This window comes from Pectinophora gossypiella, chromosome 14 (genome assembly GCF_024362695.1).
Source record: "Pectinophora gossypiella chromosome 14, ilPecGoss1.1, whole genome shotgun sequence".
Classification (NCBI taxonomy): Eukaryota; Metazoa; Arthropoda; class Insecta; order Lepidoptera; family Gelechiidae; genus Pectinophora; species Pectinophora gossypiella.
The window spans coordinates 5,655,855-5,681,162 of record NC_065417.1 but is presented as its reverse complement, the minus strand read 5'-3'; the positions used below and the strand labels follow the sequence as shown (position 1 = coordinate 5,681,162).

General features: G+C 36.5%; 1 protein-coding gene across 4 annotated transcripts in view; it reads right to left on the bottom strand.

The window, feature by feature from the left end:
• LOC126372463 (chitooligosaccharidolytic beta-N-acetylglucosaminidase) overlaps positions 1 to 24,508 on the bottom strand; it is a 44,740-nt gene extending 20,232 nt beyond the window's left edge. For 2 of the 4 annotated variants that reach the window (XM_050018236.1, XM_050018235.1), the window contains exons 1-3: positions 24,011 to 24,506; positions 11,335 to 11,435; positions 10,051 to 10,257 (exon numbers count right to left, since the gene is read on the bottom strand). In XM_050018236.1, coding sequence (XP_049874193.1) covers positions 10,051 to 10,257; positions 11,335 to 11,429 — 302 coding nt within the window. In that variant the 5' untranslated portion in view covers positions 11,430 to 11,435; positions 24,011 to 24,506. Of the gene's footprint in view, positions 1 to 10,050; positions 10,258 to 11,334; positions 11,436 to 24,010 lie in introns of all 4 variants that reach the window. The other 2 variants (XM_050018234.1, XM_050018237.1) reach the window with 2 other exon arrangements.
• Between the last annotated feature and the right edge of the window lie 800 nt (positions 24,509 to 25,308).

The following is a 25,308-nucleotide window of genomic DNA, read 5'->3' as shown; positions in this document are numbered from 1 at the left end:
ATCTCACTTAGTATGTCGTGTTAGGTATGTCATTAGTTCTGGGTTTATATTTCAGAGCCTAAGTATAACATGAGCCACACTGCAGCTGTACAAGTGTACTATATCCTCTGCCGAAGGTTGTCTGGAAGAGATCGCTCTTAGCGATAAGGCCGCCTTTGCCCACCTTAGAATAAGTTTACCCTGTAAATGTTTTGTGAATTTGTGTGCAATAAAGTGTTTTATTATTATTATTATGAGCCATGTCACAGGTTGACGACACCAAAGTTGTTGAGATCGTTCATCGACCTCACAGCCCACATAAGAAGAATGAACAAATACATTTTAGTTGACGGCACTTGACTGGACTGGTAACCACCTTATATGTTTCCCGTTGAACAAAAAAAAAAAACAATGATTTCATATGATAAACGACCATAGATCGAAAGGTTGCGCAGCTAAACAGTAGGTACTTACTAAGATAAAGCAATGACCGACTCTACACAATTTACATAAGATCTGTACACATATTGGCGTACACTAGACAGAGCATCGAACTCATATGTCACCTCCTACGTTCAAGTATAAATCGGATCTTGTTTATTTATGTTTAATCAAGAATCATATATCAAATGTCGTGAGAAATTATTTACTCGGGTTTCTTTGGAAAATGGATTGTCGGGTCTCATTTTAATAGCTATGCCCTCGTAAGTACCTCAATATAATCAAATAATTACTTGTAGAGGTATATAAGTATTATGTATTTAAAAAAATAGGATAAACATAGTATTAAATCATAGCACATCGACTGATACATTAAATACCTTGCTATACTTACCCAATATCATGATTCTAGACGGGGCTGGTATAACAAATTTTGTTCAAAGCCCTTAAGTAAATAAAAGACCAAAAAATGATTCTAGACCTAAACAGAATAAACACCTATATTTTATTTCATTTCACTTCATATCATTTCAATCAATCAATCTTCTTCTATCGTGTGGAATGAGTTGTGAGGTGGATTACCAACCCCATCAACCAGGGTGTCAGGGTTATTACTTAGCCGCCATAGGCCCCTGACATGACTCATGTTAACGACTACGTACTAATCAATAATAAATCTTTATTGCACAAAAACATAAACATGTACAGACGAAATGGAGCCGCGGGTTCAAGTCTCCGAGTCAGATTTTTTCGATTTAATTTTGTCTTTGATAGTTTAATTATACTAACTAAATAAGTACTTACCGTAGAGCAACACGGACCTCCGCGGGTACAAACATTTTATTTTTGTCTCGTTATAAACCGATAAATAAATAAAATAAATAAAAATAAAATGAAAGAAATGTTATTATTCATTCATTCGCATTTCTATTCCGCCTATGCTATATCTTTCCTTTGTTTGCCAGTTTCATAATATACTATAATGTTGTTATAGTCTATAATAACCTCGTAACAATTGGATTCTGGTTCATGTCAAGCATTTGGATCGTGCACAGTCGTTTTCCACAGATCAATCGCTATAAAACCGTGTTAGATCATTAATCGACTTCCAACATATACGCCGAGACATATTTAGGACGGTTTTATCTGCACAATTCTGCTTAATTATATTTCTCTTTCGATGATGGAGAGACGAAATAGACACCTTCTAGAATACCTGGCAGAACGATGCTGAAGACAGGGATGGTTGGAAAGAGAAGGGGAGGCCTTTCCTGAGGAAAGGCTGGCAGTGGGACATTAATGAAGCTAGAGAAAAAAAAATGGTGGAAACATTTTGCAATCAGCCTTTTTAATGTTTATGGTCGTAAGTCTTCCTCAAAATAATACTTTCCTCCACTTTGAAAAACTGTCAAATTATGAAGTACATTATTTTATTCGTTCATCCGCATTGCGAAAGTGGGACTTTGTATCTGTAAATTGTGAACCGATCAAATATTTTTTGATGTTTTCCCCAGCGCTCCCTATTTGTCCGGCCAATTAGTCATTGCCAACTGAGGCAAGTGTACAATACTCATGTCAAAAAAAATCTCTTGCTCTGCAGTAGGAACTTGGACTAGAAGTTTGGTACATACATACATACATACATAAACTCACGCCCGTAATCCCAAATGGGGTGGGCAGAGCCACAAGTAATCAAAGACAACTTGCAGCCACTGTTGATACGAAGTCCTAAGATGGATATGATGAACCTTATGGTGATAAGGGATCAGCCTATCGCCCATAACATTAGTCCATCATACAAGAAGAAGAAGAAGAAGGAGTAGAAGTTTGATGTGTGTGTGTAAGTATGTGTTGTAATGTCACGGCAAAATGTTACGAATCTGCACCCAATTTTACCCATAGTACCTATAAATGGCTCTTCCCAGGCGTGCCTACATCTTATTGCGTTGTTGCGTGCGCGCCGGTAGTGTCACGCGCCGCAAATAGAACTGCGATAGACACCGCTCAGACACCTGTGTTGTTACGTCTACACGTTGAGGGCTGGCAGGTTCAGCTGGCAAATAGTGAATGCTATCCGAGGCATATAATAAACAATAATACTATAAAATAGAAGCGACACTCTCCCCTCGCACCGATACGAGCTTGGAGCGAGCTTGATTTACCTCACCCCCCGATGGGGGCCACTTTCTTCTGTTCAAAACGTTAGCCTTTAAGGAGTGTGTATCCCGCCCACAGCATAACAGAAAGCTCGGTGAGGCGTAGTCTTAGTTCATATTGCAATGGATGTACCTCTGACTACCCCAGTTGGGATAATAGTCGTGAGCTTATGTTATTGTGTTTATGTTACATCACGCTCGGTAGGCAGTAAACGAAATGTCTGTCAAAGTGGACTATTTAATAACAAAAACACACACAACAACAATAACATTTTTTTTTGTGCAATAATTTAAAATGTTTTAATTATTCGTAATTTAAAATTAATAACAAACGATGACATCCTATAAACAAATAGACACACATTCGCTAAGGAGTTTTTCTAAAAAAGCGCCTGAACCGTGTACATTAAATTATGTAAATAGTATAAGTTCATTCCCTCAAATTCAATTTTAAAAAGTAAATAATTAAAAAACGTTTATTTCAGACATGATAGTCCATATTAGAAAGAAAGAAAGAAAGAAACATTTGTTACTTCCGGACACCACAGACACAGACAGACAGGTACATACATTCATTACACACTGCTAAAAACAATAAAATTAAAATACAATAAAACTAAAATTACATAATTATTATAAAACCAACACGAATGAAGAATAATTAAGAATTTAATTTTGAAAATTAATTATTATTGCAAAATAATTAAAATAAAATGTCAGATCATTAGTAGTTTTTGTTAGTCAGTAAATGCATCATACAACAATGGCGCATGTACTATGTTATGACTATTCAAATAACGTGCAATATTGGTTGTATGTCGTTACACGCCGTTACTGTCTTGTGACAAGATGCATCGCGGGGACTTTTTGCAGAGATTGGTTGTTTATTTGTTATACGATGTCTATGACCAAATAGTCAAAAATATTTGTATACCTACCTAGTATCTAAAAACTAACCAATGCATTATAACTCTTATAATATAACATACAAAACGTATCTATTTACTATTGACAATGATAACAACAGCAACACAGCCTAACAGCCTCCGTAGTCTAGTGGTTAGAGCGTTAGGCTCACGATCTGGAGGTCCGGGTTCGATTCCCGATGGGGACATTGTCGAGATCACTTTGTGAGACTGTCCTTTGTTTGGTAAAGACTTTTCAGGCTTGAATCACCTGATTGTCCGAAAAAGTAAGATGATTCAGTGCTTCGGAGGGCACGTTAAGGCGTTGGTCTCGGCTATTAGCCGTAAAAACACCTCCACCAACCCGCAGCAGCAGCGTGGTGGAGTATGCTCCATACCCCCTCCGGTTGATTGAGGGGAGGCCTGTGCCCAGCAGTGGGACGTATATAGGCAGTTTATGTTTTGTTATTTGTAGGGTAGGTAGGTATCTAAAAACTAACTAATGCATTATAACTCCTATAACAGACAAAATGTATCTATTTACTATTGACAATGATAACAACGTATGTCGTAGTAAACGCCGGATGCGGTTTATCGCATGACACCATTTATTTGTTTTATTTCGCTTTGTTCAGGTCTAAATATTAGTTGGTAAATATATTGAATAGAACAAATTGTGGACATAGGTACTTACCTACTGTATAATGTGACCAGAAAAGTTTAAAAACATACAGGGTGCTAGTGACATCGTAACGAATACTCAGGGAGATGATTCAGACCATGATTCTGAGTTAATATCAAGTGGAATTTTCCGTCGCAAAATTCATGTTATTTTTTTAGTTTTTTAAAATTATGTTCAATTCTATACTTTTGCGATGGATAATTCCACTTGATATTAACTCAGAATAATTAGCTGAATCATCCCTCTCAGTATTCGTTACCATGTCACTTACACCCCATACTAGTACATACAGTAGCCATACAAGTAGGTATGGGTGTTAGTGACACTGTAACGAATACTGAAGGGGATGTTTCAGACCATGATACTGAGTCGATATCAAGTGGAATTTCCTGTCGGAGAAGTCATTAAAATTTTAGAGCTTATTTAAATTATTTTCCGTTCCATACTTTTGCGACGGAAAATTCCACTTGATATCAACTCAGAATCATAGCCTGAATCATCCCTTAAAGTTTTCGTTAAGATGTCACTAACACCCTGTATACAATGTACAGTCACGAGAACTAATATGTATACACTTTGCAACCATGTCACATTAACTTTTTTGACAAATTAAACCGTAAGTCTCATTAAATTACAAATATGATAGTGCGACAGGGTTCTAAAGTGGGTATATGATATTGCTCATGACTGTACAACCACGAACTGTGCATATGTGTGTGTGCTTATGGTATGTTATGAATTTATTGAATCCAAGTTTGAATATCTTAGTATAGTAATGGGGTCAGTGAAGGGTTTCACTTCTTATTTCATTTGAACAAATAAAAACCAAACATTTTTTTTATATGATTCACCACTGAAGATGTTTCAGATTTTAAATCTTCTTACCTACTGTATAATGTGACCAGAAAAGTTTAAAAACATACAGGGTGCTAGTGACATCGTAACGAATACTCAGGGAGATGATTCAGACCATGATTCTGAGTTAATATCAAGTGGAATTTTCCGTCGCAAAATTCATGTTATTTTTTTAGTTTTTTAAAATTATGTTCAATTCTATACTTTTGCGATGGATAATTCCACTTGATATTAACTCAGAATAATTAGCTGAATCATCCCTCTCAGTATTCGTTACCATGTCACTTACACCCCATACTAGTACATACAGTAGCCATACAAGTAGGTATGGGTGTTAGTGACACTGTAACGAATACTGAAGGGGATGTTTCAGACCATGATACTGAGTCGATATCAAGTGGAATTTCCTGTCGGAGAAGTCATTAAAATTTTAGAGCTTATTTAAATTATTTTCCGTTCCATACTTTTGCGACGGAAAATTCCACTTGATATCAACTCAGAATCATAGCCTGAATCATCCCTTAAAGTTTTCGTTAAGATGTCACTAACACCCTGTATACAATGTACAGTCACGAGAACTAATATGTATACACTTTGCAACCATGTCACATTAACTTTTTTGACAAATTAAACCGTAAGTCTCATTAAATTACAAATATGATAGTGCGACAGGGTTCTAAAGTGGGTATATGATATTGCTCATGACTGTACAACCACGAACTGTGCATATGTGTGTGTGCTTATGGTATGTTATGAATTTATTGAATCCAAGTTTGAATATCTTAGTATAGTAATGGGGTCAGTGAAGGGTTTCACTTCTTATTTCATTTGAACAAATAAAAACCAAACATTTTTTTTATATGATTCACCACTGAAGATGTTTCAGATTTTAAATCTTCTTTGCGAGTCGATGGCGATCGATATTAAATTTTTGCTGACCAGTAATTGGCCACGCTTGTCAGTGGCTTCGTGTGCAGTGCAGGTTTTAGGGCATTTAGGACAGCATAAAAGGTGAGCCATAGTTTGTGGTGATACTCCACACTCGCACTCATCGCAACCATCAACTATTTAAATGATATAAAAAAGTACAAAAAAAAAACATTATCAAAATCGAACCTGTCCCTAGCAAATCAGAAGTTAGTTAGGAAGCCCCGCCTTTATTGGCTCTACTATAGTTCTCATTGCTTTTTTTTTGACGTGACTTATTGTAGATTTGCCGCAGATGGCATTAACTACTTGGCCGGACAAATGGGGAGCGCTGAAGGCTCTCACCCGGTACAACGTTTAAGACAACAGGCCTGAGGGTGCCAAGTTGGGCGCGAACCTCGGCTCAGGGCGTCGTCTGAGAGGAAAAATATTTGAAAGAATTAATTGACCCTTGTGGGTCGATAGCGATAAGCGCTGAATGAGGGAAATCGTCGACCACGCCAGCGGGGTCGGTATCGGGGTCTACAGTTCTCATTGCACGGGGTACATAATTTTATTATTCAAAAAATATAATATAAAATAAAAATATAATATATATATGGGCCAAGGCATATAAATAATTAAAAATTTGCTTCATATTTGGATCAGATTCGTATAGAATTATGTTGCTACCTATATTGCTTTTCTTTATTTTGATCAGAATAATAATGGGTGGAAGATGTCTTACACCTAAGTGTAATAACAAGACAAAAAAACAAAGATAAAAGTTACTTATGTCTATCCATCTGTCTTAGAAAAGGTTTAGAACGATCTATTCTGAACCGGCGTGCATGTATGAAGCTATTGATGAATGTGGAGGAAGCAAGAGAAGTGTGTCAGGATCGAAGCAAATGTAATTCTATAGTCTCTGCTTACCCCGGTGAGAAAAATTCGTGAGTTTATGTACGTATGTAATGTATGTATGACTATCCATGAAATTAGAAGGATAAACGAAGGCAATTCTGTACAGCGCCAACTATATTTTCTTTGGGCAACGTACCCTGGAAAGTACCATAAAAGATATATATTAGGGTCAACTATAGATACTCAAACTATCGATAGGTCGGCAACAGTAGCACCTAGCATTGATGTACCACGTCCTTGCACTAAGTAAGTAAGTACATGCGCTCATAATTATGGAAAAACCTCGGACAACGCTCGCGAGATTGAATTATTATACATAATTTTCAAGATTACAGCCGACGATATAAATAGTGGTTCTTTTTGTTTACTATTACGTATTATGCTGTAACGTATCAACATGTTGTCGACCTCGAACCTTTTGAGGTAGACAGAGAGTATAAATATTATATTTTTTATTATATCACTGACAGTCCCGCTTGACCTCTAAACTAAACATAGATAGAATAAGTTTGTTCCCTCGAATTCAGATGTTATTATCTCTTTAAATAACGTGCAATATTAGTTGTATGATCGTTACACACCGTCACAAGTGACTAGATGCGCCGTTGTCACTTTTTAACAGAGATTGGTCGTCTATTTGTTATACGAGGTCTATGGTGGTCAGCTACTTTTTTTTTTATTTATTTTCTTTATATCCTTAATATATATACATAGTTTGAATGATGCCGTTAAACCACAGAGGTTTGTCTCGGCACCTATTCGTCGCATTAAAACAGTGCACTGTCGTACCGAGTAGGCATAAATGCCAATCAATGCGGCGTACCTTAGATTGCTTCGCCTATCTCTAGAAAGATTCCCTCTAGGTGAAAAACAACAGATTGATTATGCTCTTTCTAATGTGTTGGACCATTATTATGGGCAATGGGCTGAGCACTTGTAACCATACGGCTTATCATTATCATTAAGACTTCTTCACCCCATTAAGGACTAGGTCTGCACGTGTGGTAGAAACCGAAAGTAGTTATAAAATAAGTACATAAACAACAATTAAAAATGCATAAAATTAAAGTGTTAATTAAAGTTTATAAGAATGACACATGCCATCAAAAAAATAAAATACCATTTTTTGTAAAGTTCTTGTCTCAGTTCGTTTTATAAGTAATTATAACTGTGGTTTGCGGTTTACCAAAGTATTATTTTAAACATTTTTCAAATAGTATCTACTGATAGATATAAGTTAAAACCCGCATATTATAACGATTTCTCAATTACATTATCTATAGGAATTTCGTAACTTTCCTACCCCTAATCGTAGCATGGAGTCCAGATATCGTGCGCGACGTAATAAGTATTTTAACTAACGCTATTAATTGGCTACCCGACGAATCATTATATTGGTTTTAATAGCGCATCACGCTCTATGCTACGGCTACCAATAGCCGTCGATATATACAGAGTGTTAGTGACATCGTAACGAAAACGATGAGGGATGATTCAGACCATGACTCTGAGTTGATATCAAGTGGAATTTTCTGTCGCAAAATTTTCTTGATTTTTCCGACAGAAAATTCCACTTGATATCAACTCAGAACCATGGTACCCATACGTACTTGTATGACTACCTGTACCTACTTATACGGAGTGTAAATGACATCGTAACGAATACTGAGGGGGATGTTTCAGCTCATTATTCTGAGTTGATATCAAGTGAAAATTTCCATCGCAAAAGTATAGAATTGAAAATAATTAAAAAAAACACAAAATAATCATGAATTTTGCGAAAATTCCACTTGATATTAACTCAGAATTCTGATCTGAATCATCCCTCTGAGTATTCGTGACGATGTCACTAGCGCCCTGATCATCTAGGATTTATTGTGCAAAGCGATAATATAAGGAGAAAGTTCTCGCAATTTATATACACCAGAGCCCTCAGCCCTCCCCATTTATCCGACTAAGTAAGTATTATGCCATCTGTAGAAACCACACAAGAGTGAACAGCAAAAAAATAAAGTTTTATTTTAATAACGTCTACGTATAATGTACATTATCAGTATGCAATTACTCCGGTCGTAATATTTATACGACTTTGTATTTAAATCGACACTTACATTATAATTCCGCCGCGACACTTGAACGTGGCTTATCGGAACGGGTCAAAACAATAGACCTAATCATTATAACGGGAATAACTCTTATCTTATACCTACTCCATGTTAACAATACAATATACGCTGTGAAATACACTGTTGCGAACCTGGTATTGTAATTTTAAGACAACAGGCCTGAAGGTGCCCGAGTGAGCGCAGCGCTCGGTTCAGAGCGACATCTCAGAGGATTACTTATGATATACACTGGAACAGAGAAAACTACAAACGTGGGTGGCGTCGCTAACGGGGTTCTGAAGTGTATGCTTTTATGAGCTGACTAACTATCTTATACGATGGCCCTTTATGGTTAGAGTCGAGTCGGCGTATTTCGAGTAAGAAAATAAAGAATAAGGAATACTGTAGCAGAGTACAAACTCTGCACATACTGGCCTTTCGTCCTGATCGTCAATCATTTTAAATTACGAAATTCTCATTCCATTCCGCATTTCCTTACATTTTACACTGACTCATTGCATCCCCGACCTTCATAAAAACAACATAAAGATAATTATTATACTGTTTAGCTCTAGCCGTGCCCTCTAATTCTTGATTTGTTTGTGAAGTGTTATTGATAAACTATATATATGTCGCAGGGATATGATAAAAACGGGGATTTGATCAATTCCCTAAGGCATTTAGGGATCAAATAACGGAGGATGTTAAAATAACAACACGATTTTATCTTTTCTCTAAACAAATCTAGTGAATTGAACAAATCCCTAAATTGGTTCAGTGAAATGACAAAAATAATTTTGCTTTGATATTTTAAAGGTTTATTTGGTAAGATATACCTACATAATTATGATAATCAGGTGTGTGTAATACTGATTTGGAAATATTGATATAAAAAATCACCATTACTTAGAACAATTTTCTTTTTTGAAAGAATGAACAAAAATTTCTTTAAAAATAAAAAGTATTTTAGTTGCGTATGATAATCATGTAATATAAACTCAATGTGAGTGTCTCTGTAAAACGAGGTTTTCAATGAAGCGTCCGGAGTGTGAGTATGGCTTGAATCGGATCGTCAGGATGGAGATCCCATTTCTTACCTGAGGAAGTTGGGATGTATCTGGATAGTTTGCATGCTGATGGCGGCAGTGACCGGCCGCGGCCAGAGTCCCCCGAAGCGGCCGCAGACCGTACGGCAGACGCTCAGGCTCTCGAAGTGCATACTCGTGTTCACCACTAGGTGTCTTTGAGGCATCTCCGACCGCTGGCAACCCTCGTCTGGTACGCATTTGTACGTCCATGATGGCCTGGGAGAAAAACATAATAATATGTATACATAAACATGTCAGTAATCTCAAATGAGCAGAGTCACAAACATGATGAGCAGTTCTTGGGAATGTAACCAAAATGAAATGTTCCCGTTGTAAAAACTCTTTAATAGTAAGGACACTGCTTTTCTTTTTTAGACTGTTCTTTCTTATACTTTCTTATATTAAGGTAATAAAGCTATTTTTAGCTGTATAATTATTTAGTTATGTATAATAGTCATATATATAATAATATGTAGGTAAGCCAATATTTATGTATATTAATTTTATATATTTATGTATAATATAAATATGTAGTTAAATGTACTTATTTTATGTAGGTAGTTCTTTTAATTATTTATTTTGTTACAATGCACTAACCCGCTATTATTATACTTGTACAAAATTTTCCTGAACCCAAAGGTTGCCTGGAATAAATTGCTGCATGAGCAATAAGGCCGCCTGTTGTGCTTTTCTGTATTATTATGCTGTCCTTATATCTGTATTTTGTGTCCATTGTGCTCAATAAAGTATTTTATCTATCTATTTTTACACAAGCTTTTTACTGCCTGGAACGTCCTCTGAGTGGGAACTTTCCTGGGAAGTGTACTTACTTGCACAAGTAATCAAAGGAAAAATTTACAGATACAAAGTTCTCAGGATATGGTGAACCGTATGGTGACAGGTAATCCTGAACATCCGTATTACATTATACTGTGTCGTATTTTACGATAGGTCTTATCCTGACTGCTTTAAAATATTACGAGATAAAGACATAAAGGGTGTTAGTGACATTGTAACGAATAATCAGGGGGATGATGCTCATTATCCTGAGTTAATATCAAGTGGAATTTTCCATCGCAAAAGTATAATTCAAATTATTTATTTTCAGATTAATATCCATAATTATAAGTACATCAGATTAGATTAGATAAATAGAATTAAATATAGAATTGAAAATATATTTTTTTTAAATACAAAAAGAAGCACACATTTTGCGTCAGTATTCGTTACGATGTCACGAACACCCTGTATAGGATTCGAAAATGAAAACAAATAGAATAATAATTCTTTTACTCGTAAATTTCAGGTGTTGGGTCGAATTTGGTTCCCGTGTCGCACTGAGCAAAGGGTACCAGCCAGATTGCCAGCAATATCCACGATGCCTGCATCTTTACCTGAAAATAAAACGTAATTTAATAACACACTCAGCCCACAGTTATAAACTAGAAATAAGTACCTTATCGAAATAGAATTACTTTCTTAAATAGAAAATTATTATTTATTATTGAAGAATTAATATTTGGATCATATAAGATTTAATTCCACTTGATATTAACTCAGGATAATGAGCAACATCCCCCTGAAGGAAAACATCGCAGGAAACCCACATAAATGCCGCCTATTGTGCTTATGTTTTATTCGCATGTTTATGTCCTTTATATATGTTGTTGTGCAATAAAATATTATTGATTGATTGATTGATTGATTGATAAATGCAGTTTTCGGAGGTACGTGACCTATCCTGTCTTGGGCTGGTTTTCCTTTCGCGGGTTGGAAGGTCTGACAGACAGTCGCTTCTTTAAAAAATCAAATCTGTCAAATCTTCAGATTAGGTAAGCGGACCCTGTGAAAAGCGAAGCCAAGTTGCAAACGACAAGACAGTGACAAAAAGTATCAATCCCATTACATTTTTATCACAGTCGTCACTGCCGATTGTCATAATCGTTTGCAACTTGGCTAACCCTGTTGTGTCTTGTTACTTGCGCAATGAACAAAACACCAAAAGACAGAAACAATACAAAAAAAGCAATATTGCTATTTGACTTTTATTAACTTCGCGCTTTTGTATTCGCAAATGTCAAATCGGATATTTGACTGTATCAAAGATAAATTATAAAATGTTAAGTTAGATAATATCTTAGGCAATCTAAGAAATTCTATCTGTTTTCTAACAAACAGTACCACAATAGACTTGTTTCCACAATCGGCAACAGACAACTAAATAAGGATTATATCGACAAATATTGTCGACACCGCTTACCCCGTCACTATTGGCTCTACGCGTAGTGACCGATTCGCTCCGATGTTTTGTTTCGTGCGCTGACCATATTTTTTAATTGGTACCTTGTTTTCATTCATATTTTATTATTTTACAATGTCATTTCTCCAATTAATTCGTTATTCTACAATGTGTACAAGTTATTGTGGTCACTTAGCACTCTAAGTGACCACAATAACTTGTTAAATCTACCAACGTAATTTATTCTACGTAAGGAGTATTTTTATGATATAAAATAGTGCACTTTTAGTGCTGAAATGTGTTATAAAGATGTTTACAACCTGCAAAACATATGTAAGTGTTATTTATCTGTTTATTCTAGGCTAGTACTAGATTTAAACTATTTGTATACCTTAATTTCTATGAATAAAGATATTTTAAAACAAAAAATAAAACAAACTAGATATAGAAGCCAGTCTAAGATGATCAAAAATCAATCTCATTTATTTTTACTTTTCGACTTATTTTCGAATTTTATTTATGAATTAAGTAACAACGAGTACGACCGCTCATATAGATGACGTCACAGAACTCTATTTCCATACAAACTCCAAAGAAAACTTTCATTTTGACGTTTCGTAAATAGTATCTCTCGTTTGACTGGGTTGCCAAGTGGCCTATTGCAATATTGTTTTCAGATGAATTACTTCAATGCGGACTTTTAGACCAGGGGGGTTAAAAAGGCCACATCGAAGCAATTCCTCTAAAAAAAGCAATATTGCTATTTGACATTTGCGCATATAAAAGTAAGTGCGCAATGTAAATGTCAAATAGCAATATTGCTTTTTTTAGAGGAATTGCTTCGATGTGGTTTTTTTTAGTGTTCTAGTGAGATATGGCCCTAAGTAATCTTACAACACACACATCGTCTGTTTAATTAATTAATGGTACTGTGTTACTCACAATGCTCACATATTTGGGAACTACCCACTTACATAATCTAAGGGTGGTATTAAGAAACGAATCTCAACTGAGACTGCCCTGAAGACAATGCTCAAGTCCCTGTTTTTGTATAAGAACTGTCATATTGACATGATCTTGAGGACAGTCTCGAAGCTGAGATTAGTTTATTAATACGACCTTTAGTAACGCTAGGTAGAAATTGATTTTCGATCATTTTTCATTATTAAAGATTGTGAGGTCTTCACCCTCGTAGGTTAGCTTTTTATAACAGCTTAAATGTCATGGCCTATGTTCGCCAAGGCGTCCTTATTGTGGCTCTACTATGTTCGTTATTTAAACCTAAAGCAATAATGTAAAAGGGTCGCATTGGTCTAGTTACGTTGTCGTGGTTGGTGCATAACGTCAACATAGCGTGTTAAACGCTAACGGTAGAAGCTGTATCACTAGAAGGATGTTTCGCATAATGGTTAGCATATGCTTAATGTTTCTACATTGCTGCTTTATGCGTGCGAATTCATACATAAATACGTACATTATTATATCGTCACCTTAATAGTGAAGTAAAACCAAATAAGGGTCTTTTTTGAAAAATCACATTCGGATGAGATTTTTGTTAACAAAACCTCGCAATAAACAACCTAAGTATTGTCACAATTTTTGACAGTATTGAAATTAATTAAAAGAATTCGAGATTTTGTTGAAGAAAATCTCACATACATAGACTACCGCATTTTATCAACGATATGTAAACGCTTTTGAGTTATTTATTTTGTAGTTTTGAAAACCGAAGCACTTACATAATTCTAGAACATTCTAACATGCATAAGATAGGTAAGTACTTATTAAACTCACAATAGAATCGTCGTGTTAATCGCTTACACATCGGAACTTCACGCTCCATGACTGCGCACGCGATGTTTGTCAATGACTGCACCAATACTAGAATATTCAACTGACAATTATTTCATAGGAAGCATTTCCTTCAAATTACCACAAATTGATATTCTGGCAACACGGTAGCTTCCAGCGAAAGTGATTCTATCGGTGAGTGACAAAAAAAACGGAAGAATAGCGTTTCGTGATCAATTTGCAACATGCGGACGTGAGGCGATTGCCTGCTGTCTTTTTGTTGTTTGACAAGATATGTTTAGGTATTGTTAATAAGGTGTTACTCCTAATGCACCCTGTACGGTCACGACTACTAATATGTATACACTTTGAAACCTTATCACATTAATATTTTTGACAAATTAAACCGTAAGTCTCATCATTTCTTAGTAATTTTTAAGTAATTTGGTAATATTTAATCTATGTACGAATATTAACGTATATTTATGAAACACGACGTTCGTGCGTCACCCAACAGGGTCCACATAATATCAGCGTCGTGGTTCGCGCCGCGACTTGTGCTGAGTGAGGCCCTTTTATCTCAGGACGTCCACCATCACCTTATGATCATTGTAATGAACATCCTCCTATGTTTTTTGTAATTGTTTTGTAAAATAAATTAAGTGATGTTATTGTCTTGTCTTTGTGTGTGGCGTCCTTTTATAATAAACAATTTCTACATTGTTTTAAGTTTACGCGGTTATTATCATAATTAAAGCATATAATAACGGGTTCTTACCCGGTTTAAAGAAAAAGCAAAAAAAGAAAGAGGGTAGACAGATATGTCTGCCCGTAGAAAATTATGGATCTACCTACTCCACTCCAATCTCATCAGTCATCCCGTGATCATGGCACTTGCAACAGTGTCGAAATATAGGGAGTCGCATATCTCCATTTAAACGCGGTAAGAACCCGTTATTATGTGCTTTAATTATGGGCATTTCTCTGTAAGCTTGCACAGGTCCCATATAAATGCTGTCCTGGTATATTTTTTGTACATTTGTCATAAAACCGAGTTGTATTTTGAAGAAAATTAACTAATATTTTAGTTAGATAAGGAGGCTCACTGAATTTATACGTATTTTCTGAGATATTAGCGATTTAAAAAAAAAACATGACAGGGGACTTTTTGAGGCATCAGGGGACTGTTTTGAACGTAACAGGGGATTGTTAAGTCAGAAAGAGGACTGTTATACTTAATGAAAACCCATTTTACACTCTTCAATATTTTTTTTATTTTTATGGCATATTTGCACATCAATAATCAACAAAACTTTCTTAAGAAAATATCAACAGACATATCAACAGGCAGCAGGTGAATGGGCTATATTTTCGGAGACTGTGCAAAAAGAACGGATGGAATTCTGTTGGTAAATTACTACGGTATGCAAACTCAGTTGTGCTCGTGATCCACCGAAATGAAAAGCCTGTATTTCTGATGCGTACTTGGTGCAATAATTTTCGCTAAAATCTACGTGGATCAAGACTTCATCATCTTGCAGGTTTGCCTTCAAATCATTAATGGCTTTATATTGATGGACAATATTTCGCTGGTGATTCAAAAATTTCTGTAAATCTTCCTGCAAACATGTTATGAGTTGTATGTTGGGATGTAGTGCAAATGTTTTTATCAAATATTTGGTCACTATTCGGTGTTTCTTAGTCGTAAAATCTTGGATTTGTTGTCTTTCGCAAACCCACATTTTATATTTTATGACTGTTCCATCATCGAATTCTTTATATTTCGGATCGAATCCCGACAAGTATGACACGATCTCGCCAAACAATCCACATCATAACGGTCGCAACATATTTCTTCCAGCAATTTCTGGTGATTGTTGTAGGACATTATTTGTAATATTGTACGTCCGACATGGACATACTGTTGAGACAATTTTATAATGTTTGACACCTGCATGTATGTACCTACACAGCTTCTCAATAAATGTTTCTTGTTTCTTGTTGTTTCTTGTAGCAGTATGAAGTGCGCTCAGCTTCATATCCACGTTGGTGTGAACTACGCATAGACATGTATCGCGGTTTTGAGTGTTTGGTTTTACAACCCAAAATGGACGGAGTCGACAAAATGTTTGGTAGCTAAGTTTTATGTTGCCAGTCTTAAACTTTTTGTAGAGATTAAAAACTGTATCAAGAAGATATTTCTGCTTATAAATTATTTTTTACCGGCTGCCATACGGCTATTACTATCATCTTCAAAGAAATTCTGAACAGTCCGTTTATAACTCTCAGGTATTTTACAACGTCTAGCTAAAGGTACGTCCAAGCCACTGAGATTGGCTTTTTTGCCGTTTCTAGACAACAATTTAATGTCTTTAGGTATCCAGTGCCTGTACTTTTGAACAATACTGCCCTCAACAACTTTTTTAAAGATTTGTCTCTCTTTGGTACGTTTCAATGTGGAATAATTCTCTTTCAACTGTTCACTAATGACGTCACCAAATAATGCTTTCTTGACTACTTCTTTTCTTTGATCGGGCTCGTCTATCATTTTAAATATTTTTGTCTTAGGGGTATCTTCAACGTTCTTTTTTATTTTACTTTTAAATCTCGCTAATCTTTTCTTGTACTTCTCAATTTGCTTTTCCAAATTTGCAATCTTTTCATTTCTTTCTCTATTATACTTCTTTCGTCTCTTTGAAGCTTCTTTTTTTCTTTGCTGTCGACTAGCAATGGAAACGGCTAAGCTTGGCGCTGGAGATATTTGAACTGGAACGGGAGTGGTAGATCTTGAAGGCGGAGTATCTACTTCTGGATCTGATAACGGGGTATTTTCTCGTAAAAAAAGTGTTCGTGACGCTTTTAAGTCTCAGTCTTTTGGCTCGGTATACGGTACAATGTTCTTTCCACTTCTTTAAGGCAGCTCTATGCTCACGTGGCGTCATATCCTTTACTAACTTCCGTAAACCTTTTTCTTTCTTCTTTTGGTATTTCAATTTCTCCTTTTCTCTCATTTCTTCTCTTTTTTGTGGGTCATTCTTTCTTTTTAGATATCGTAGTTTTTCTGCTTCCCTCTTTTTCTGTAGCAATTCCTCTCGGGATAACTTTTTCTTTTTAGGAACCATTTCATGTGTGTTTGATCAACCTGAGTAAAAAAAATGAGTTTATCAAAAAAATATGCTGCAAATTATTAATCCTGCAATCAAATTGCTTATGTAATTTTGCAGGACATTGCATTTATACCAATGTAATAATAATAAATAATGATACTTTGATGATTCTTACATAAATAAAACTAGCGGATAAATTAACACAAACAATACATCAAAATAACAACCAATACACAGTCCTCTGTTAATCAGAACAGTCCCCTGCTCTATTTTCAGGCAGGGTACTGTTGCCAGGGGACTGTGTATTTTGGCTAAATTTCACTACGATTACAAAACTAAAGCAAATAGTTTTTTTAAGAAATTATCGATCAATTAAGACATAAATGATAAACCAATAAATTATGTCTCCAAATAATTAAAGCAATTTAAATAAATATAACTACTTACCAGAGGACTGTGTGTGGTAGCGGTCCTACCGCGTCTTTACCTCACAAATGGTGGTCTGACACTAAACAAAATGGCTTCTCGCCGCCGCCTTCAGCACGGTAGCCAACTTCACAACAATTGCGTTTTTTTTCACTCAAAAAAACGTTTGTAAACATTACAGTTTTGTTTTATTATGGCTTAATTTTTTTGACAGGGGCCTGTATACAAATTCTGGGGACAAAGTTTACAGGACTTTACAAAATTAATAAAATAGATAATTAGACCTTTTTTTACTACAATAACATAATTTAATTATTTTACTATACCGGGTGTTAGTGACATCGTAACGAATACTGAAAGGGATGATTCAGACCATGATTCTGAGTTAATATCTAGTGGAATTTTCCGTCGCAAAATTCATGAAATTTTGAGTTTTGTTTTTAATTATTTTCAATTCCATATTGTGCTTTTAGCTGCATAGAACCCAAATTTCAATAAAAAAAACAATAATGACAAATTATCGAAAATTTTCGATGTAATGGAGACAACAGCTGCTCGAACGGGTCAACGGCCACACGCACCGCGCCGCGCGCCCCGCTCCGCACGCCCCGCTCCGCGCGCCCCGCGCCGCACGCCGGCGGCGCGGCGGCGGCGCGGCCTACCAAGTAGGCACTACGAACCGATCCTATTTCTTTCTCTGTCTATCGTAAATTATAAATTTATTTTATTCTTATTCTTAAATGGACGGATAATCAACAGGCATAAAATTTATGGAATACACGTCAATTTTAAGCAGAAATCTAAAACAACCGACAGAATTAAGTTACCAGCGAGATACCTTTTTGATTCGACCGGGTTATTCATTCATTTACTCATAGGAATCAGGGCCATTATCTACCTAAAACAGTTGAAACAGTAAATAATTGTATTCTTTGTTGTCATTAGAATAACTAACAACCAACTAACACAACCACCACAGATTAGGTAATTAGTTACCTACTATGTCAACCATCCACCAACTTAGTATGTAAGTACCTACGCAAAACCTCGCTACACAAAAATCGAAAATAAATAAATCTTTTAGATCAATACCCATTATTGTTACAAAGCAAGACCTATCGGTACTATCGCTAGTATCGATCTAAATGTACCTACTATCACTACTTTCGATAGTTTAGACAATTTTCAAGTTCAACAATTGATAATCTACCTATCGATAGTTCGGCAACTCCGCCGCGTAGGCAATGTCGGCATGTTCAAAGAAAAAAATTGTCCGAGTGGAGTGATCTTATTTTTCTTGTTACATGTTGGTACCGTACCGAGGTACTAAGTACTAAGTTATTCGTAGTTTTAAATCTCATTGTTAAATCATCAGTAAAGAACTAATTAAACCTATCCTGTTCTGTGTACAATATTCATGTAACGGCTACGTGCTTACATAAGTACCTAGTAGACGGGAGCAACGACTTAACGTACCTTCCGAAGCACGGATCATTTTACTTTCGGACAATCAGGTGATCAGCCTGTAACGTCCCAACCAAAGGCCTTATAAACAGATTTTTGTGATATGTCCCCACCGGAATACGAACCCGGACCCTCCGCATCCCATCGCTCAACCACTGGACCACATAGGCCAAGAAGGTTCTAAGACATAATTAAAGGATCCTGGGACGCAAGACCTCCGAGTTAGGGCTTGTTTGATCTGTCTTGATGGATACTCGGACGTGAATAGCCTCACGGATCAAGGGCAACGCGCGCCAATAAAGTAGGCATTACGAACAGATACTAGGTATTTCTTTGAGTTGATAGGTATCAAGTGAAGTTTCCTGTCGCCAAATTCATAAAAATAATAGATTTTTTTCAGTCCCATATTGTGTTTTAAGCTGCATAGAACGCACATTTAAAATAAACAAATAAAAATTACTAATTATTAAATTTTATCAATGTCATCAATAATAATAATAACGTATCTACAACTTCAGCTATGCGCAGGTGAATAGCCGGCGCACGGGTCAAGGGCAACGCTCGCCAATAAAGTAGGCATACGAACAGATACTATTTCTTTCTCTGTCACTTGCACCATAAACATACTTCTCTCTCTCTCTCTAGTCGTCGGCTCGACGCGGCCGCGGCCGGTGCGTCGTCGGCGCCCTTAGTCGGCGCCTTTGATGCTTTGCGCTAACGCCGCCGCGCGCTTCCGCTCAGTCGAATACTAAGCTTGACCCGAATCGCGTGATGTTTTTCGAGGATATTTTTTTCGTGTTTGTGAGTGTTTGTTTCATTCTGTAAATGAGTAGTGTCGACTATGATGATAGATCATAGACCATTTACTGCGCAAAAGTATGGAAGATTGTTGGTGTTTATTAAAGAGCAAGGTGTTGTGTTTGTGAGTGCGTGTGATACCTACCTACCGCGGAGGAAACGCGATGTTGCATACCTACGTGACGTGACATGTTCTAGGGTACCTACCTAGGTACTTCATCCGAAGGAATAACAATTAAGGTAAGGCAAGAGTAGGGTTTTTATTGTTAATAAGTTAGGAACGTTTTAATAACTGGTAGGTAGGTACCGTGCGTGAAAAATCGTGGCAGTAGGTGTTCTACTTCAACAAACAACATTTTTTAACGTTGAACCACTACTAAGCATCTAAATACAAGAGAATGAAAACTCCTACCTAGATATCAACATCGTATCTCACACGCGTAACGTAGCCGCGCGTAAGTTTAGCGTCTGTGTGGCGCGTTGTTCAACTTACATTGCGGCACAGTAAAAATTGAAAATCTTAATTAAACATTTGCGACAAGAAAAACACCCACCATCGTTTTTAGTACAATAAAATAGGCGTTCCATTTTTTTTTTCGTTACGATGTCACTAACACCCTGTATGATATTAACTGCCAGATATATTTAGCTTCACTAACTTTTCCGTAAATCTCATTTCGAGAAGGAAATACAGTGATGGGGACAACCAGGGGACTGTATTTTTAGAGTTTCTATTAAGTCTAGACAAAAAATTAAAATAATTATGGTTCTAAAACAAAATGGCCCCTAAAGTTTCGGGGTTGAATTTCCATTAGAAGTGATTTCTTTTTAAATAATTTAATTACTTTCTGAAAAAAATTGTCGGGACAGCCGATTACGACCTTACAGAGAATCGCCCTTATAAACAATTTCTATTTCATTTAATCATTTTCATTTTCATCAAATGTCAAATATGATAGTGCGACAGGGTTCTAAATTGGGTACATGATATTGCTCATGACTGTACACTTCTGTGTAGGTACTTTATTGTGCTGCAAACAAAATCCCGCACCCCGGCTTGATTTTACCGCTTTCCCTGATGTACCTATGTGTGCTTCTATTTTCTTACCGTCAGACGTATAAATATCACGTAAATAAAACAACAATAAAGTTCTAAGCAGTTCGTTAAAACAAGCAATATTGCTATTTGACATTTGTTTGCATTGCGCACTTACTTTTATATTATCATCACCAGCCCATTAACGTCCCCACTGCTGGGGCACGGGCCTTCCCTATGGATGGATAGGGAGATCGGGCCTTAAACCACCACGCGGGCCCAGTGCGGATTGGTGGTTATTAACGACTGCTAATGCAGCCGGGACCAACGGCTTAACGTGCCTTCCGAAGCACGGAGTAGCTCGAAATGAAAACTTTTTTATGTGGTCACCCATCCATCATATCCATCTTTGGACTTCGTATCAACAGTGGCTGCAAGTTGTCTTTGATTACTTGTGGCTCTGCCCACCCCATTAGGGATTACGGGCGTGAGTTTATGTATGTATGTATGTATGGTCACCCATCCTATGACCGGCCTTTGCGAAAGTTGCTTAACTTCAACAATCGCAGACCGAGCGCGTTTGCCGCTGCGCCACCGAGCTCCTCCACTTTACTTCACTTTTATATGAGCAAATGTTAAATTGCAATAATTAATTAGATGAATTGTTTCGATGTGGCCTTTTTAACCCCCCAGAAATCAAATACAGATACACAATAAATATAATAATTGATGAAGATGTTCCATGTGATGCTATGTTATGTGATGAACAAGGAAATTAGCATTTGTTTGTATACGGAAATTGGTATTTATGTAAGTGGTAGGGGTGGAAGACGAAAGCCTAGGCGCACATACCGCGAATTTTGTCACGGTCATTTTATCGATTCTGACGATATAATTATGTCGTTTTGTCGATTGGTGCTAATATGTGAACCCAAATAAGTCATGTCGCTCTGTCAAAATACGAACAAAATCACGTGACACGCTTTTTAGGGGAAAAAAAATCGATTTCGATAAAATTTATTGAATCGATCGATAATTTTATTTTAGCACATTGCAAATGTTAGCGCTGCTGTTCAAGAGTACCTACCTACTTTAAACCGGTGAGCATGCATGCTAACCTAAGCCTAGCTTTAAGTTTGCTTTGTTACTAACATCTATGGACCTGTGTCTGAAAAGCAATAATTTGAATTTGACGTCTTTGATGAGAGTGAAAGAAGCGAAAGTGGTGTGTCAGTGGAAGTCCGTGTTCTCTACCTACCCCTTCGGTAAATAGGCGTGACTTTATGATTGAAAACATTTATGATGATAGTGCATTGTACTAACATGAAACGTGAACGCCAGATAATTTGAAAGCACGAGAAAGACGCGCTTATCATCATCACTAACATATTATGTTATTTATTATTTAATAATCACATTTAGTAAACTTGCAACTAATTTATCTTTGCAGGAAAAATAACTCACCAGTTATAAAAGTGACGTTTTTAACACGTTCAGACGAAGCAGAGACTGTTTTAAACAATTGTCGTGAAGAAGTCGTGCTCTATTGTCCGAGTACTGAGGATCACTATTCTTTTCAAATCCACAAACGCAGGTAAGTAGGTAGTAAAGGTACAGCAATAGCTGGGTGTACCTACTTTTTTAAAAATATTTCATTCTTCTATTGTAGAAAGTATTTAAAGCGGATTGAATGTAGTTACTATTAAGTCGTACAAACGGAACTGTTTGGAAGGTGTCTTCATCTGAATTATACAATCTTAATTTGTTTTTACTCCGCTCATGCAACGAATAAACAAACAACACGTAATAAGTATACTGAAGGTTACCTCATTGTAGTACTACAGTACACCCTGGATACTTCATACAAACAACCTCGTTTTACACAGACACTACACGTTGCCCCGATTCCTGCAGACACCTCCTAATTTTCTTTTAAGTTATACCCGTCATTTTCTTATCCTCCGAAAAGGAAAGGGACGGATGATTGACAACTGTTAATTTTAAAATGAATGAATAACCCGGGCGAATAAAATTGCATCTCGCTCATATGCAATCCGTTTGACGTGTGCTTTCAACTTAATTATGTCGGGTTATTGGCCTATCTAAAACTTTGGAAGGGTTTTTTAAATTTCTGCCTAAAATTGACGTGTGTTCCATAAATTTTATTCCTGTCGATTAACCGTCCCTTTTTTTTCTACGGATAAGAAAATAACAGGTATAACTTAAAATAAAATTAGGTGGTGTGTTCTGGAATCAGCACCAATACCCATTCCAAATATAGTTTAAGTACCTACCTAAATGTATAGAGCATTGATTCAAGTCTAAATCATAATCATAATAAGTATTACGATATTCCAATTAAGGAGTTACGACGATCCATATAAATACATATACTGTCCTTGTTATGCATTGCCAAACATATCGATATCAGTTTAATGTATTTTATTCGGAAGTAGGTATACTCAATTTATTGTCATTTATATAATAAATTCCACGAATTTTTTGCTAAATTCGACATGATAATGTTATCATAATTAGAATTTGGTCGAATACCTACTCTACGTAAGTATGACAGCATTCTACACGAAATAGGTAGGTAGGTATAGACCCGTCTATGAAACAAAACATAGACATTTGCTTTCAGTCGTTCGTTTTGTCAATTATTACTTTCTTCACTGAACAGAAATTACTTATTATTGATGTCCTGGGTTCTCCATAAACTACTTACCCCCATGTTTTCTTTCAAATAACCTTAATTAACAATTATCAGGGTTGGAGCCTGCTAGTAAGTGCAAAAACACCTGTGACAACAGAATCCGTTCCTCCATAGCCATTCTTAATTATTACAACATTTACCGCTTTTGTTGGTAGTTACTTTCTTTTTACAAGGCAATTAAGTTCAGAGTTCTTAAGGAATATTGAATGTACTTAATGAAAAAATGTTACCTATGTTATGCTAAGTATGTTTATAATTTTGAAACCGATGTAGAGAACAACAACCCTATCATACAAGTCAAATACAAGTAGGTAGGTAGCAAATGTAAAAGTAGGTTCGCATGCAAAATTAAGTCTCTACAAATGGCAACGCTTGCTCGACCGGATACTTACGAATGAAAGTGGTCTCCAGTGTGATGCAGCCGAGGAACCTTATTACACTCACGGTAGAGTCACTTTCTCAACACACCACTGTCGCTTTCGATCACTATCATATCACACTCAATTTACTTACAAGTTGGACTTGGAAAGTGTGGGTGCAGGGCACCCACTAAGTTCCTAAAGACGTTAAACTTGAACTCTCACAATTTTACAAATATATTTATTTCCACCGAGTTATTCCTACTCGCGAAGATTTTACTTTTTATTTTTAGTTGAGCCGGGTGGACTAAACCGGACTGAGTTTTTTGCTTTACTTATTGTTTGTATTTGTGTTTGTTTTTGCTAAATGCACACAGGATGTGCTCGCGGCACGAAGGTCGGCTGTGCTTTGCGCCGGCCGTCGATGCGGCTGGTTTTAAGTAATATTGTTGCCGTTTACTGAACGCGCACAGTTCGACATTATCAGAGTTTTGATAAACCGCGCGAACGGGCGCAGGGCGCGCTCGGCACTGATTGGACGACTGAGTCAGTTCGCGCCAAGCCGTTTTGGCGGGAGATCCACTTCCAAACTAACGGAACGGCACAGGGCGCAATTCTATTATGCCTTTGTTTTACAATATGGCCTTTCTCTTTAATCTATTTTTCACTCGCGATAAAAATATGAATTAGGTGACGCATGCGAAGTCAGTCGTCACAGAAGTCATACTGGGGCGCCCCGAGACAAAGGCAGGCGTAACTAATTTGATCTTAGGTCAATTAGCTCCATCGTGTCTTCACTTCGTTCTGTTTAGATAGAACCGTTGTTTCATGCCATGGGATATTCTTATAAAATATCTTATAATATTATCCGCAGTACCTAGTTAGGTATCTACCTATTTAGTGGCTTATTTGAGATTTTTTACGATCGAAACATGTTTCATAAAACTTTTACTTTTTTGCATAACTTATTTACAAAATAAGTGGGTATTGTACTTCCGCGAGTTAAACCGAGCCATTACCATAACTAGGTACTTACCTATTTTACGATCGCTACTTTTTGGTCAGTTTGTAATGCAAGTAAGCCAATAGGTAAACGCATCAAATGTTTGTATCCGGATAGGTAGGTACTCATACCTACACTTGATGGTATTAATAGCATATACGTGAATAGCCCTTCTTATGACGTCAGAGGATTAGTAGCCAAAGCTAAAACTGATAAAATGGAACACCTCACCCACACCTCTTAAACTGTGTCACAATGGTTTAAAAATATTACTTAAATCTTTTTTAAAATATCACTGTGAAAACTTTATGTGGCGTCAGTAATAATA